General features: G+C 37.1%; 1 protein-coding gene across 1 annotated transcript in view; it reads right to left on the bottom strand.

Moving 5' to 3' along the window:
* The window catches only part of ITGA1 (integrin subunit alpha 1), a 229,158-nt gene that overhangs the window by 119,186 nt on the left and 92,783 nt on the right, over positions 1 to 17,189 (bottom strand). Inside the window, exons 3-6 of the mRNA XM_049863571.1 lie at positions 4,401 to 4,513; positions 1,781 to 1,869; positions 1,554 to 1,665; positions 727 to 854 (exon numbers count right to left, since the gene is read on the bottom strand). Of these exons, the coding sequence (XP_049719528.1) occupies positions 727 to 854; positions 1,554 to 1,665; positions 1,781 to 1,869; positions 4,401 to 4,513 (442 nt within the window). The remainder of the gene's footprint in view (positions 1 to 726; positions 855 to 1,553; positions 1,666 to 1,780; positions 1,870 to 4,400; positions 4,514 to 17,189) is intronic.

Here is a 17,189-nt window from a genome sequence, read left to right as displayed (position 1 = left end):
CAAGGAATTTGATATATTCTTTGTCTGTTATCTATCGTGTCTTTTCTATATTTTAAACCATATGGCTATAAAGGTTTAATGACTGATTATTTTTATTTATTTTTATATTTAATAATTAATTTGTTAATAATTAAGTTCAAACTCAGTGTTTAAAGTAGAAGAGCCACGTGAAATGTTTCACTTCATTTAGTGGCAATAAGGAAGGCATGGTTATAAACAGATATTCGTGGAAAAAAATTTTTAATTGAATTTTCTGCAGTGAAAGCTTGAAATGTTTGCTTTTTACTAAAGGAAATAAATCATTAAAAAGAGGGGAAAACGGACTTTAAGCAATATCTTGTGGTCAATTACTAGTTTACTTATATAATAGGAGAAAAGAAGTTACAATGTAAACGTCATAATAGTTTCCAGAAGTTTCTGAAACCCAGATCTGATAGCACCAAAGGCAGATATACTTCTTTTGGAGTTAAGAACTGAGTTATGAGTTCACAGAGGTTTATGGGAATTTTTCCAATCACATTTAAAATGGCAGCTTTCGTAAGTTTCTCTTTAGAAAACTACTGTCTGCGGTAATGTCCCCTTGATCAGAAATAAGAAATAGGAACATGAAATATAAAATTTATCCTAAATTTTAGCGTTAATTTATTTTCAGAACATTTTATTTTATTAAAACTCTGTTCATTTTTATCTTAAAAACAACAGGAATCCAAATGCAGATTCACATACCTGTGTCTGTTTAGGGCCAATATCCATTTTTTCCAGCAGGTCATTTAAAAAATCTGTAACACTTTCCCAGGGGTAAATACTGTTGGACCCATCCAGCACTATGACTATGTCCAGCTGAGTGCTACATTCTGCAATAAAAGGAGTCAATTTTGCAAATTTGGCTTCTGTCATTTTAGAGGTATATGAAGCATTTTCATGGCTGAAAGAAGCTCATTTTAAAAGATGAGGTGATAGTATACAAACAGGACACCAAACCAACAAAACCAACCCACTGCTGCTGAGTCGATTCTGGCTCCTAGCAGCCCTATAGGACAGAGTAGAACTGCCCCACAGGGTTTCCAAGGAGTGCCTCGGGGCACAGCTTTTATAAACAGTTTCAGAAAAACTAAAGGTGATAAGAAGTATTCATTATGTTCAAAAACAATTATCAAGTAAAAGCCACCTCTACTTAATTTTCACTAATGTTGTAGAAAAGTTATCTTTGGAAATGTTCTCAACATGCGTTTTATATAACAGTTCTCATTCTGTGCTTATTTCAGATGGGACTACTTTCCACAAAGAGACTCACCTTCTAAACAAAAGCAGTGTGACAGCTTTAGCTATGATGGTTAAACATGACTCTCTAAAGGCTATTCACACTAATATCAATTCCCCAAATAGCACTAAGGTTTGGCTATATATTGGCAAAGTAAAAATTTACCTAAGTTGGTAAATGCTGTTAGCTGAGAAAATACTTGAAGCTTTTTGGTATGCTTCTGTGTACATATATGTCTCATTCACTGCTTACCGCTTTTCAAACATGCAAGAATGTAGCATGAAATCTGTACCTCGTATAGGGGCAATGGAGTTCACGACTTGAAATGTGGGGCTGACATCTGAACAGATTCCAGTTGTGTAATGTAAATGTCCACATCTATAGGCATATAAGGGTCCACATGCCTTTAAAAAAATGAAAAACAAAAACACAGGATTAACAACCATATAACAGATCTTACAAAGACATAATGATAGCATTTCTAGCGTCATTAAATGTTATTACTCTTCCCTTTCTTACCAGAAACCCTCCGTTTGGGTTGGTGACTAAAGTTGATCCAAAGGTCATGTTCTCCTTTGCTTCCGTGACATTAGGAATTGATGTATTAACTAAAAATAGAACGAATTTGAGGGCGGAAAACAAAGAGAAATTAAGTGTCTTATTAAAACGCTCTATTTGCTTTGCTCATACTTTGCACATTCTTCTTTTGGTTCAACCAAAAAGACTTCTAAATATTTTTAAGGAATATAATGAACAAACTAAGGCTGAAAAACTGGCTTATGTCCCAGAAACTTTGTCGGGATCACTGTCTCAAATAGTTTTCTTGAACTGTAAAAGAATGCAGAACTAGCAAAGCAATGAGAATGTGGGATTGCTTTTTCACACATTTTTGCTAATTAAAACAAATAAAATATTTAGTCTCACAATTTTGTAACAATAATGTAATCTTATACACTTTGTTACAGATGACCAATGATGAAACATGATTTCTAACAAGAAAAGGCAAAAAAAAAAAAAAAGATAAAGACCAGAAAGAAAAACTCAAACACAAGGTTTTCGACCATTACTTTTAACATCACGGGGACATCATGAGGGTTACAAAGAAAACAGAAGCAAGATTAGAACGGTGGCCAGGAAGTTTGGATAAAAAATACACGCTGAAGGCAACACATTTGACACTAGAAATGTGTCAAACAGAGATATTGGGCTCTGAAGAATGCCAACCTGACAAAAATTGGCAAGAAGTTACTCATATATTCACATTAAAAAAAAAAAAAAAAAAAAAAGGACAGCAAAAGCTTCCAAGCCTTGTACACCAGAGTGCTGAAATATTTGGAAGTAGCACAACTCTGGTTCAGAAAAGATTTATCTCATGTTTACGCCTAGAAATTATTCTTGCCTGAAGACTATATATAGTGAGGAATAGAAGCAGAGATCCCTGAATGGTCAGTTTGACTTCCTAATCTGGCTGAATGTTGATTTTTGCCCAAGAGTTTAGTCTGGTTTTCTTTGAAAGCACCTGGATTTGGGCTTTTATCTAGACTACTTTTAAATAATCTGGATGCATCTTTTATACTAGGGCTAACCCAGAATCAGCATCCCTGAAACTACTAGAAACTACAGCAGAAATTGTTCTTGAGATGGCTAAAATCTTCAGCTAGTTTTAACACTCTATTTTAGTTTTCAGTAACAGAGAAATAGTTCCTATCGGACCAACCCTCTTGCAAATAACAACTATAAACTAGAAAAAAGAAAAGAAGAAGAAAATATATATGAAACAACTACCTGAAGGCATTGGAAAGAAACCAAAACCAGGCAGAAACTTGATGGCATTCTAGACACGGAAGAAGAGATTGCCACTGGGTAAGTTTAGTGTTTTCATAGTTTTTTTTATTTTTCTTTTTTCCCTGAGAGAAGGTCCTACTCAGTGGCTGAAACTCAAATAGAACTTGCAGTCGTACTTTCCTGAAGAGATAGGCGACAAAGATTGGGACAATGGTAACAGCTGTGAGGTGAGGGATAGGATATCACAGAAAGAAGAGCCACAAAAGGAGAGTTCTAACATATGCATAATATAGATTCTATCCAAATATCTGATAACCTGAACTGTGCATACACAGGGAAGAATTCAAATAATCCAGCTAAAATTCAAAGACCCGAATATAGACTTAACTGCTTCCCAGTACAGGAAAGCCAGAGTCTGGAAACTGAGTTTAGTCAAGTAAACTACCTGTTAAAACAAAAAATTAAGACAATCCAAGGTGCAGAAAAGAATCTAAAGCCTCTATACTTAAAATTCAAAAGTATAATCCAGGATATAATCCAAAATTATTATACATATGAAGAAATAGAAAATGTAACCCAACCTCAAGAGAAAGGTAATAAATGAAAAGTAACACTGAGATAGTCTAGATTTTAGAATTATCAGGCAAGGATATTAAGGCAGCTATTATAACTATAACTATGCTCATGAATTTAAAGGAAAAAATACTCATAATGAACAAATGAATGGGAAATCTCAGCTGAAAAATAGGAGGTACAAAAAAATTTAAAGAACTAAAAAATACAATATATAAAATAAACTTGTGGACTTGTGAATCATTTCCACAGTTTTTAATATTTTACAGAGCATTGATAGGGTTCTAACTCATGGACAGTTCTAATAGTATTTCTAGTCATCTTCTAATTATAAAGATATTTCTAAAACAATGTCTATTTTAGTAGAAATTTTGTTCCTTTATTCTCTTTTCAAAATTAAATTTACCTATTACAATGACTCTTGTACTATTTTCTTTTAAATCTCAACACTAACTACTTTAAATTTTGTAGAAGGAATGTGATGAACAGATTTATTGGAAATCTTACCATTGGTTTACAAAAAGATCCTGGACAGTGGAGAGAATTAAAAGTTATAAAACGAGTAAGATTTACTACATCCGTGGCCACTCTAAAATGAATTTCTACAGCAAATTAAGGGGAGAGGGAATCAAATTCTATGCTATGTGAATTACAAGAACTGAAGAATGTTTATAAGATTATTTGTAATGTTTTCCTGTGTTGCTTGAAAAAAAAAATTTTTTTTTCAGTAAGAGTACTGGGCATGATTTAGCATTGTATTGTACTTTTTGACTTTACATACCTGGTAGGTCCAATTTTATGCAAGGTGATGATTTGTTTCTTCCAACTGGACATTTATAGACATCTCCAGTTCTGTTCTTGGGTTGGCCAGCTAAAGGAGAACCAATAAGCACCCTGGAAGTTAAATAACTCAATTAACATTTTGAAAAGTAAGAAACACTTTTAGTTATTTTATGATCAGTTCCAAGTAGTTCCCACAGATATAATCAGTCATCCTCTCTTAGTAATTTAAAGCTACCTTGCAGAATGCCTTCTCCATATTGCAAAGTGGTTTGAATTAAAAAAAAAAAATTAAACACATAAGAGAGACATCTCAGCGTAGCATTATATTTCTACTTTATTAATTTATATCTTTTTTTTTATTTGGGGATAAAATAATCATTAGTTATTGTTTAAGTCTGTAGCTATGTTAGTTTACAAAACACACATGGAAGTATAAATGACCTTTCCCAAAAGGAACTGATAATTTCATAAAGAAGTCAAGAAATGTAAACATTTGATCAACATATGATTTAATATTAGTATGTGCTAGTTTGTAAGCAAAGATGCCACCTTGAGGACTAAGGTACGCCTGACCCAAGCCATGGCATTTTCAATTGCCTCATATGGATGCGAAAGCTGGACAACGAGTAAGGAAGACTGAAGAAGAATTGATGCCTTTGAATTATGGCGTTGGTAAAGAATACTGAATATACCATGGACTGCCAGAAGAATGAACAAATCTGTCTTGGAGGAAGTACAGCCAGAACACTCCTTAGAAGTGAGGATGGCAAGACTTCACATACTTTGAGCATGTTATCTGGAGAGGCTAGTCCTTGGAGAAGGGCATGCTTGGTAAAGTCAAGGGTCAGCAAAAAAGAGGAAGACCCTTAAGGAGATGGATTGATACAGTGGCTGCAACAATGGTCTTAAACATAGCAATGATTGTGAGGATGGTGCAGGATGAGGCAGGGCTTTGTTCTGTTGTACACAGGCTCACTATGAGTCGAAATCGACTTGATGGCATCGAACAACAACAACAACCACAGTCTGTAAGTACTTAGAAAATAAGGGCAGTTATGAGACCCAGGTTAAATAGTTTATTGCCTTTTTTGACAATAAAAAATTATAAAATCAATGTAATAATAATTAATAGAAATTATATAAATGTGATTCATTTTAGTTCCAACAAAGCATTTGACAATGCCTCCCATAATATTCTCAGGAAGGCAATGGATGAATGTTGTTGAGTATTAAGGTACTTGGGTAGACTCACAGCTGTGGATTCACTGCTGGCTGAACAGCTGTATTCAAAGATTCTGATTGCTAGCAACCAAAAATGGACTCTAAAGATGTACCACAGACATTGCACTTGGGATTGTCTTAATCTACATCTTTAATTAATGATTTGAGTGAAGATACAGAAAGCATAAAGTTACTTATCAAGTAAATCGATATACCTATTCTAGAATTTAGAAATATTTCAACATTCTGGAACAATAAGCTTAAAAAATTAGTTAAGTTTAATAAACTATGCAAATGATTTCACTTAACTGCATAATATTATCTACATCAGTACAGGATGTGGGAAACCCAACTTAATAAAATTTCATGTGAAAAAGAACATGGGACTTAGTTGACGGCAATCAGACATGAGCCAACAGTGTATTTTAGTGCCAAAAATGCTAATATGACCTCAGGCTGCATTGCTGGAGACAGACACCCAGGTCAAGGAAACATAAGCTCTCTGTGCTCTGCACTGGTCAGTCCATGTGTGGAATCTCTAAATTAAGAGGGACCTAGGCAAAATGGAACGTATTTAGGAAACTATGACTTAGATGGTTAAGAGCCTGGTAATTTTGCCAGATGAGATGTTTAAGGGAAAGCTGGGGATGTTAAGCATGGAAAAGAAATGTCTGAAGGAGAATTGAGAAGTTGTATAGAGGTGCAGATGACAGGGTTTATTTTTTTTTAATTTAAATATTTGTGAAAGTCTATCATGTTAAAAAGGGATGGAACTTATTTTCTTTACATCCTTTGAGCAAAGCTTATATTAACAGAAATAAGTTTTCTACAATTGCAAACAATGATTGTTGAACAAACTCCCTAGAACCTAGTTACGATATAATGCCTTTGCAAAGCAATTTACGATATACATAAAGAATCATAAAAATGTTTATACGCTTAACTCATAACTCTTGACTTGGAAGAAGTACAACCAGAATACTCCCTAGAAGCAAGGATGGAGAGACTGCATCTTATATACTTTGGACGTGTTATCAGGAGGGATCGGTCCCTGGAGAAGGACATCATGCTTAGTAGAGTACAGGGTCATCAAAAAACAGCAAGATCCTCAATGAGATGGATTGGTACAGTGGCTGCAACAATGGGCTTAAGCATAACAATGATTGTGAACATGGTGAAGGATGGGGGAGTGATTCGTTCTGTAGTACACGGGGTCACTACGAGTCAGAACTGACTCAACAGCACCTAGCAACAACAACAAAATTCTTACTTCTGGAATTCTTTCTAAAAAAAAAGGACCTACAGCGGAGCAAGGGCGGGGGTTTGGGGACTATGGCTTCAGGGGATTTCGAAGTCAATTGGCAAAATAAATTCTATTGAGAAAACATTCTGCATCCCACTTCGAAGTGTGGTGTCTGGGGTCTTTAACGCTAACAAGTGGCCATCTAAGATGCATCAATGAGTCTCAACCCACCTGGATCAAAGGAAAATGAAGAACACCAAGGTCACAAGGTAATTATGAGCCCAAGAGACAGAAAGGACCACATGAACTAGAGGCTACATCATCCTGAGACCAGAAGAACTAGATGGTGCCCGGCCATAACCGATGACTATCCTGACAGGGAGCACAACAGAGAACCCCTGAGGGAGCAAGAGAACAGTGGGATGCAGACCCCAAATTCTCATAAAAAGACCAGACTTAATGGTCTGAATAAGACTAGAAGAATCCCAGTGGTCATGGTCCCCAAACCTTCTGTTGGCCCAGGACAGGAACAATTCCTGAAGCCAACTCATCAGACATGGATTGGACTGGACAATGGGTTGGAGAGAGATGCTGATAAGGAGTGAGCTACTTGCATCAGGTGAACACTTGAGACTATGTTGGCATCTCCTGTCTGGAGGGGAGATGGGAAGGTAGAGGTGGTTAGAAACTGGCAAAATGATCACGAAAGGAGAGACTGGAAGGGGGGAGTGGGCTGACTCATTAGGGGGAGGTTAAGTGGGAGTATGTAGTAAGGTGTATATAAGTTTTTGTGTGAGAGACTGACTTGATTTGTACTTTCACTTAAAGCACAATAAAAATTATTAAAAAAAAAAGGCAAAATACAACCCCCCCACAAAAAGACCCAAGAGGCAGAGCCAAGATAGCAGAATAAATAGATGCTTCCGTCGAGCCATCTTTACAACAAAGACCCAAAAAGCCAAGTGAAACAAGTATATTTGTGACAAGCTGGGAGCCCTGAGCTTCAAAGGCAAGCTTAGAAAATGAACTGAGTGGCAGGGGGAGGAAGAGACCATTCAGAAGCGGAGAGGAGTTACAGGACCTGAATCGCGGGGAGCCCTCAGGCACCATTCCCAGAGTGGCGGTGGCAGTGGGCTGGTACTAGCATTTGGCCACAGTTTCCACAGGGAGAAGCAGCCAGCCACACAGCCTACTCACACCTCCAGAACCAGAGAAGAACGGTGCTCTTGGCAAAAGCTAAGTAAGTACTTGCATATACTTTACCGTGCACCCCCCCCAACCCCAAGCTGGCTTCAGCGGCTAAATTCCCTGGGCCTGAGGTAGCCACTGTTGAGCACCTAGAGCCATCTTCCTGGCTTTGGAGGAGGAAAAAATTTGCAATTGGGGGAAAAGATAATTTGCTAGCTCCACTAACTGGGGGGGCGGGGGGCTCAGGACAGAAGTGGCTCCCATCCAGGCATAAACTGTCTGTTGACACTGAGCAACTTTCCCTTCTGCATGGACCTATGTGGGCCTATGTTGGGAGAATAGACTCTTGTTGGCAGACTCCAACCGTTTCAGCTGTGCAGTGGAGAGGTGGGTATTCGATGTCTGACATTGCTTTGCCTATTAAACAAGGTCCTCACCTACCCGCATCAGGGACTAAGGACTGGTAGCTCCACTCAGGTCACCCAGACACCCATGACAGGGGTCCAAAGATAACTGGTACTTCCTAGTCTTTACAACCAAAAACTTTGGGTGCCCATGGTCCGTCTGCACAACCCACGCACCTGCACACTCTAGGGAATGGGGACGCACTTTCTTCAGAGACACTTGGGGGTTGGTTCTTAGCCCCCGTCTTCTTCAGAGGGTGACCTCTGCTGCAATCAGATAACAGTATATATGCCAATCACCCCTGGCCCTCTAAAACTAGAGGACAGAGCCTGTACCACACACTTGATGATCAGAAACCTGGAAACCTGAGCTGAACTCATACAGAAAAATTAATGGACTCATAGAATGATACACCAGATAACAACTCTAGCCATCTGGGGACAGGACATAAGAGCTCCAAAGGCAAAAATAATCAAGCAAGCTCACTCAAGCAACCCATAGGGGTATACCAAAACAAAACAAAGCAAGAAGTTACGACACAGTAAGCAAGCATAAACTAATACAATAATTCATAGATGGCTCGGAGACAACAGCCAATATCAAGTCACATAAAGAAACAGACCATGACCACCTCAAAAAACTCTCAAAACAAAGAATCCAGGGATCTTCTAGATGAAAGTGCATTCCTGGAATTACCAGAGCCAGAATGCAAAAGTTTAATATACAGAACCCTTCAAGACATCAGGAAGAAAATAAGGCTATACTCAGAACAAGCCAAGGAACACACAGATAAAACAACTGAAGAAATTAGGAAGATTATTCAGGAATATAATGAAAAGTTTAATAAGCTGGAAAAATCCATAGACAGTTTAAAAAAAAGAAATTCAGAAGATTAACAATAAAATTACAGAATTAGATAACTCAACAGAAAGTCAGAGGAGCAGAACTGAACAAGTAGAAGCTGGAATTTCTGAACTCGAAGATAAATCCCTTGGCAATAATACATTTGAAGAAAAATTAAATAAAAGAATAAAAAAAAAATGAAGAAACCTTAAGAATCATGTGGGACTCCATCAAGAGAAATAACCTACGAGTGATTGCAGTACCAGAACAGGGAGGGATACCAGAAAATACAGAGAAAATTGTTGAAGATTTGTTGGCAGAAAACTTCCCTGATATCGTGAAAGATGAGAAGATATCTATCTAAGATGCTCATGGAACTCCAAATAAGGTAGATCTTAAAAAAAAGTCACCAAGACATATTATAATCAAACTTGCCAAAACCAAAGATAAAGAGAGAATTACAAAAGCAGTGAGGGATAAATGAAAAGACACCTACAAAGGAGAGCCAATAAGAATAAGCTCAGACTACTCGGCAGGAACCATGGAGGCAAGAAGGCAATGGGATGACATATTTAAAAATTGCAGGAAAAAAACTGCCTGCCAAGAATCATATATCCAGCAAAACTCTCTTAAATATGAAGGTGAAATTAAGACATTTCCAGATAAACACAAGTTTAGGAATTTGTAAAAACCAAACCAAAACTACAAGAAACACTAAAGGGAGTTGTTTGGTTAGAAAATCAATAATATCAGGTTATCAAGCCAAGACTAGAACACTGGACAGAGCAACCAGAAGTCAACCCAGAGAGGGGAATCCCAAAAACAAAGCAAGAATATAAAAAAACAAAAAAAGCTTAAAACAGGGTATCAGCGATGTTATTATCTAAAAGAAGGCAGCATTAAAATAATAAAGAGGGACTAAGAAATGTAATCATACACCTTCCATATGGAGAGGAAGATATGGCAATACAAAGAAATAAAATTTAGCTTTAAATTTAGAAAAATAGGGGTAAATAATAAGGTGACCACAAAAGAGACAAACTATCCTACTCATCAAAATAAAATAAGAGAAAATAATAGAGACTCAGCTGAAACAAAATCAACAACAATAAATATGAGGAAAGGACAATATATAAAGAGAATCTACTCAGCACATAAAATTAAGTGGGAAAAAGAAACTGTCAACACACAAAAAAAAGACATCAAAATGATAGCACTAAATTCATACCTATCCATAATTACCCTAAACGTAAATGGGTGAAATGCACCGATAAAGAGACAGTGGCAGAATGGATTAAAAAACAAGATCCGTCTATATGCTGCCTACCAGAGACACACCTTAGACTCACAGACACAAACAAACTAGAACTCAAAGGATGGGAAAAAATATATCAAGCAAACAACAATCAAAAAAGAGCAGGAGTGGCAATATTAATTTCTGACAAAATAGACTTTAAAGTTAAATCCATCATAAAGGGTAAGGCCACTATATAATGACTAAAGGGACAATACAACAAGAAGATATAACCATATTAAATACTAATGCACCCAATGACAGGGCTGCAAGATACATAAAGCAAACTCTAACAGCATTGAAAAGTGAGATAGACAGCTCCACAATAACAGTAGGAGACTTCAACACACCACTTTTGGTGAAGTACAGAACATTAAGAAAGAAGCTCAATAAAGACATGGAAGATCTAAATGCCACAATAAACCAAACTGACTTCATAGACATATACAGAACACTCCACCCAACAGCAACCAAGTATACTTTCTTTTCTAGTGCACACGGAACATTCTCTAGAATAGACCACATATTAGGTCACAAAGCAAGCCTTAGCAGAATCCAAAATATTGAAATATTACAAAGCATCTTCTCTGACCATAAGGCCATAAAAGTGGAAATCAATAAAAGGAAAAGCAGGGAAAAGAACCAAATACTTGGAAACTGAACAATACCCTGCTCAAAAAGACTGGATTATAGAAGACATTAAGGACGGAGTAAAGAAATTCATAGAATCCAAAGAGAACCTATCAGAACCCTTGGGACACAGCAAAAGTGGTGCTCAGAAGACAATTTATATCAATAAATGCACACATCCAAAAAGAAGAAAGGGCCAAAATCAAAGAATTATCTCCACAACTTGAACAAATAGAAAGGTAGCAACAAAAGAAACCCACAGGCACCAGAAGAAAACAAATAATAAAAATTAGAGCTGAACTAAATGAAATAGAAAAGAGAAAAACAATTGAAAGAATTAACAAGACCAAAAGCTGATTTGTTTAAAAAATCAAAAAATTGATAAATCACTGGCCAAACTGACAAAAGAAAAACAGGAGAGGAAGCAAATAACCCAAATAAGAAATGAGATGGGTGATATTACAAGAGATGCAACTGAAATTAAAAGAATCATATCAGATTATTACAAAAAACTGTACTCTAACAAATTTGCAAACCTAGAAGAAATGGATGAATTACTAGAAACACACTACCTACCTAAACTAACACAAACAGAGGTAGAACAACTAAATAGACCCATAACAAAAGAAGAGATTGAGAAGGTAATCAAAAAACTCCCAACAAAAAAAAGCCCTGGTCCGGATGGCTTCACTGCAGAGTTCTATCAAACTTTCAGAGAAGAGTTAACACCACTACTACTAAAGGTATTTCAGAGCATAGAAAAGGATCGAATACTAACAAACTCATTCTATGAAGCCACCATATCCCTGATACCAAAACCAGGTAAAGACACCACAAGAAAAGAAAATTACAGACCTATACCTCTCATGAATGTGGATGCAAAAATCCTCAACAAAATTCTAGCTAATAGAATTCAACAGCATATCAAAAAAATAATTCACCATGACCACATGTGATTCATACCAGGTATGCAGGGATGGTTCAACATCAGAAAAACCATTAATGTAATCCACCACATAAATAAAACAAAAGACAAGAATCACATGATTTCATCAATTGATGCAGAAAGGACATTTGATAAAGTTCAACACTCAGTCATGATAAAAACTCTCAGAAAAATAGGAATAGAAGGAAAATTCCTCAACATAATAAAGGGCATTTATACAAAGCCAACAGCCAACATCACCCTAAATGGAGAGAGCCTGAAAGCATTCCCACTGAGATCAGCAACCAGACAAGGATGCCCTTTATCACTGCTCTTATTCAACATTGTGTTGGAGGTCCTAGCCAGAGCAATTAGGCTAGATAAAGAAATAAAGGGTATCCATATTGGCAAAAAAGAAGTAAAAGTAGCTCTATTTGCAGATGACTGGATCTTATACACAGAAAACCCTAAGGAATCCTCAAGAAAACTACTGAAACTAATAGAAGAGCAGAGTATTGGGATATATGATATGATGAACATACAAAAATCAGTTGGATTCCTCTACACCAACAAAAAGAACATCGAAGAGGAAATCACCAAATCGATGCCATTTACAGTAGCCCCCAAGAACATAAAATACTTAGGAGTAAATCTTACCAGAGATGTAAAAGACTTATACAAAGAAAACTACAGTATACTTCTGCAAGAAGCCAAAAGAAACTTACATAAGTGGAAAAACATACCTTGCTCATGGACAGGAAGACTTAACATTATAAAAATGTCTATTCTACCAAAAGCAATCTATACATTTAATCCAATTCTGATCCAAATCGCAGCGACTTTCTTTAATGAGATGGAGAAACAAATCACCAACTTCATATGGAAGGGAAAGAGGCCCCGGATAAATAAGGCATTACTGAAAAAGAAGAACAAAGTAGGACACCTTACTTTACCTGATTTTAGAACCTATTATACTTCCACTGTAGTCATTACAGCCTGGTACTGGTACAACAACAGATACAGGGACCAATGGAACAGAATTGAGAATCCAGACATAAATCCATCCACATATGAGCAGCTGATATTTGTCAAAGGCCCCAAAACAGTTAAATGGGGAGAAGACAGTCTTTTTAACAAATGGTGCTCACATAACTGCGTATCCAACTGCAAAAAAAAGAAACAGGACCCATACCTCACTCCATGCACGAAAATGAGCTCAAAATGGATCGAAGACCTAAATATAAAATCTAAAACGATAAAGATCATGGAAGAAAAAATAGGGACAAGGTTCGGAGCCCTAATACATGGCATAAATGGTATAAAAAACATTATAAAGAAAGCAGAAGAAAAACTAGATAATTGGGAGCTCCTAAAAATCAAACACCTATACTCATCCAAGGACTTCGCCAAAAGAGTAAAAAGACGACCTACAGACTGGGAAAAATTTTTTAGCTATGACATTTCCGATTAGCACCTCATCAGTAAAATCTACATGATACTGCAAAAACTCAACCCCAAAAGACAAATAACCCAATTATAAAATGGGAAAAAGATATGAATAGACACTTCACTAAAGAAGACATTTAGGTAGCTAACAGATACATGAGGAAATGCTCACAATCATTAGCTATTAGAGAAACGCAGAGCAAAACCACAATGAGATTTCATCTCACTTCAACAAGGCTGGCATTAATCCAAAAAACACAATATAATAACTGTTGGAGAGGCTGTGGAGAGAATGGAACACTTATACACTGCTGGTGGCAATGTAAAATGGTACAACCACTTTGGAAATCGATTTGGCGCTTCCTTAAAAATAGAACTACCATATGATCCAGCAATCCTACTCCTCGGAATATATCCTAGAGAAATAAGAGCCTTTACACAAACAGATATATGCACACCCATGTTTATTGCAGCACTGTTTACAATAGCAAAAAGTGTGCCTATTAATGGATGAATGGATAAATAAATTATGGTATATTCACACAATGAAATACTATGCATCGATAAAGAACAGTGAGGAATCTGAAACATTTCGTAACATGGAGGAACCTGGAAGGCATTATGCTGAGTGAAATTAGTCAGTTGCAAAAGGACAAATAGTGTATAAGACCACTATTATAAGAACTTGAGAAATAGTTTAAACTGAGAAGAAAACATTCTTTTGTGGTTACAAGAGGGGAGAGGGAGGGAGGGTGGGAGAGGGATATTCACTAATTAGATAGTAGATAAGAACTACTTTAGGTGAAGGCAAAGGCAATACACAATACAGGGGAGGTCAGCACAACTGGACTAAACCAAAAGCAAAGAAGCTTCCTGAATAAACTGAATGCTTCGAAGGCCATTGTAGCAGGGGTAGGGGTTTGGGGACCATGGTTTTTCAGGGAACATCTAAGTCAACTGGGATAATATAATCTATTAAGAAAACATTCTGCATCCCACTTTGAAGAGTGGTGTCTGGGGTCTTAAACGCTAGCAAGCAGCCATCTAAGATGAATCAATTGGTCTCAACCCACCTGGATCAAAGGAGAATGAAGAACACCAAGGACACAAGGTGATTACGAGCCCAAGACACAGAAAGGGCCACATGAACCAGAGACTACATCATCCTGAGACCAGAAGAACTAGATAGTGCCTGGCTACAACCAGTGGCTGCCCTGACAGGAAACACAACAGAGAATCCCTGAGGGAGCGGGAGAACAGTGGGATGCAGACCCCAAATTCTCATATAAAGACCAGACTTAATGGTCTGACTGAGACTAGAAGGACCCAGGTGGTCATGGCCACCAGATCTTCTGTTGGCCCAGGACAGGAACCATTCCCGAAGCCAACTCTTCAGATATGGATTGGACTGGACAATGGGTTGGAAAGGGATGCTGGTGAGGAGTGAGCTTCTTGGATCAGGTGGACACTTGAGACTATGTTGGTATCTCCTGCCTGGAGGGGAGATGAGAGGGTAGAGGGGGTTAGAAGCTGGTGAAATGGACACGGAAAGAGACAGTGGAGGGAGAGAGCGGGTTGTCTCATTAGGGCGAGAGTAATGGGGTGTATGTAGCAAGGTGTATGTAAGTTTTTGTGTGAGAGACTGACTTGATTTGTAAACTTTCACTTAAAGCACAATAAAAATTATAAAAAAAAAATTTTTTTTAAATGACCTAAAATATGGGGAAAAGCATAACACAGAGATAGTTGTCATAGTGTTATATATAATGAAAGATTAAAAGTAATATGATCAACAGCATGATCATTCTTGATCATTCTACAGAACATAGTACAGTCACAAAAAATGAGAGTTAAGATTGCATGGTTGAATGAAAAATGATTTATCACCTCATGTAAAGTGAAAACGAGGATATAGATTTATATTCAATATACTCATTATAATAGCAATGGTAATAGTAGGTAACATTTATCTATTTCTTACCATGTGTCAAACACTATCCTTTGCATGTATTAAGTCATTTAATCCTCTCGATGAAACAGAGCGTGAACTTTGGTGCCAGACTCTGAATTCAAATCTTGGCTTTACCATTTACTTAGCTGTATGCTTTGGAACAAGTCAGTTACCCTTTCTGTATCTTAGTATCCTCATCTATAAAATGAAGATATTAAGAGTACCTACTCCACAGGATCATCAAGAAAATTAAATGAGTTTATGTATATAAAATGTTTAGAACACTATTTGGCTAAAAGTATGTGTTATCTAAGTAATAGTTCTTTTTTTTTTTTATTGCTATTCCCCTTTTTCAGATGAAGAAACAACTAAATCTATGTAAAAGTATAGATTAAAAGGCAATACACCAGAATTAGAAATTACACTAAGTATGTTATGATTAGTGTTTTTCAAAAATTATAAAGTGTTTTGTAATATGATTAGTCAAATCAGTTTCATAGGATAAAAAAAAAAGTTTAGAGAAAAGTAGTGGGTCTTCTGTTAAAGTATTTAAGTTGAAGCCAGATACATTAATTAATGTTTACTGAGAACATTCTACGCACTGGGGATTACTTCCAGGCTCTAGGGTTACACAAATGGGTAAAGCACATTTTATTTTTTTATTGTGCTTTAAGTGAAAAGTGTACAAATCAAGTCAGTCTCTTATACAAAAACTTATACACGCCTTGTTACGTACTCCTAGCTGCTCTCCCTCTAATGAGGCAGCACACTCCTCTCCACCCTGTATTCCCCATTTCCATTCAATCAGCTCCTGTCCCCCTCTGCCTTCTCATCTCGTCTCCGGGTCAGGAGCTGCCCATGTAGTCTCATGTGTCTACTTGAGCCAAGAAGCTCACTCCTCACCAGTATCATTTTCTGTCTTATATATATATATAGTCCAGTACAATCCCTGTCTGAAGAGTTGGCTTCAGGAATGGTTCCAATCTTGGGCTAATAAAGTTCCAGGGACCATGACCATCAGTCAGACCATTAAGTCCTTTTACAAGAATTTGAGGTCTGCATTCCACTGTTCTGCTTCATCAGGGATTCTCTGTTGTGTTCCCTGTCAGGGCAGTCATGGGTGGTAGCCAGGCACCATCTAGTTCTTCTGGTCTCAGGCTGATAATAGTCTCTGGTTTATGCAGTCCTTTCTGTCTCTTGGGCTCATCTTTACCATATGCCTTTGTTGTTCTTCATTCTCCTTTGCTCCAAAGGAGCATCTTAGATGGCCGCTTGCTAGGATTTAAGACCCCAGACGCCATACATCAAAGTGGGATGCAGCGTTTTCTTATGCTAATTGACCTAGATACCCCCTAAAACCATGGTCCCAAAATCTCCGTCCCTGCTACTCTGGCCTTTGAAGCATTTGGTTGTATTCAGGAAACTTCTTAGCTTTTGGTTTAGTCCAGTTTTGCTAAACTCTCCTGTATTGTGTGTTGTCTTTCCCTTCACCTAAAATAGTTCTTGTCTACTATCTAATTAGTGCATACCCTTCTCTCTCCCTCCCTGCTCTTATAACCACCAAAGGATATTTCCTTTTGTGTTTCAACTTTTTATTGAGTTCTTATAATAGTGGTCTCATACAATATTTGTCCCTTTGCA

The sequence above is a fragment of the Elephas maximus genome, chromosome 2, assembly GCF_024166365.1.
Source record: "Elephas maximus indicus isolate mEleMax1 chromosome 2, mEleMax1 primary haplotype, whole genome shotgun sequence".
Classification (NCBI taxonomy): Eukaryota; Metazoa; Chordata; class Mammalia; order Proboscidea; family Elephantidae; genus Elephas; species Elephas maximus.
This window is presented reverse-complemented; position numbering and strand designations above follow the sequence as displayed.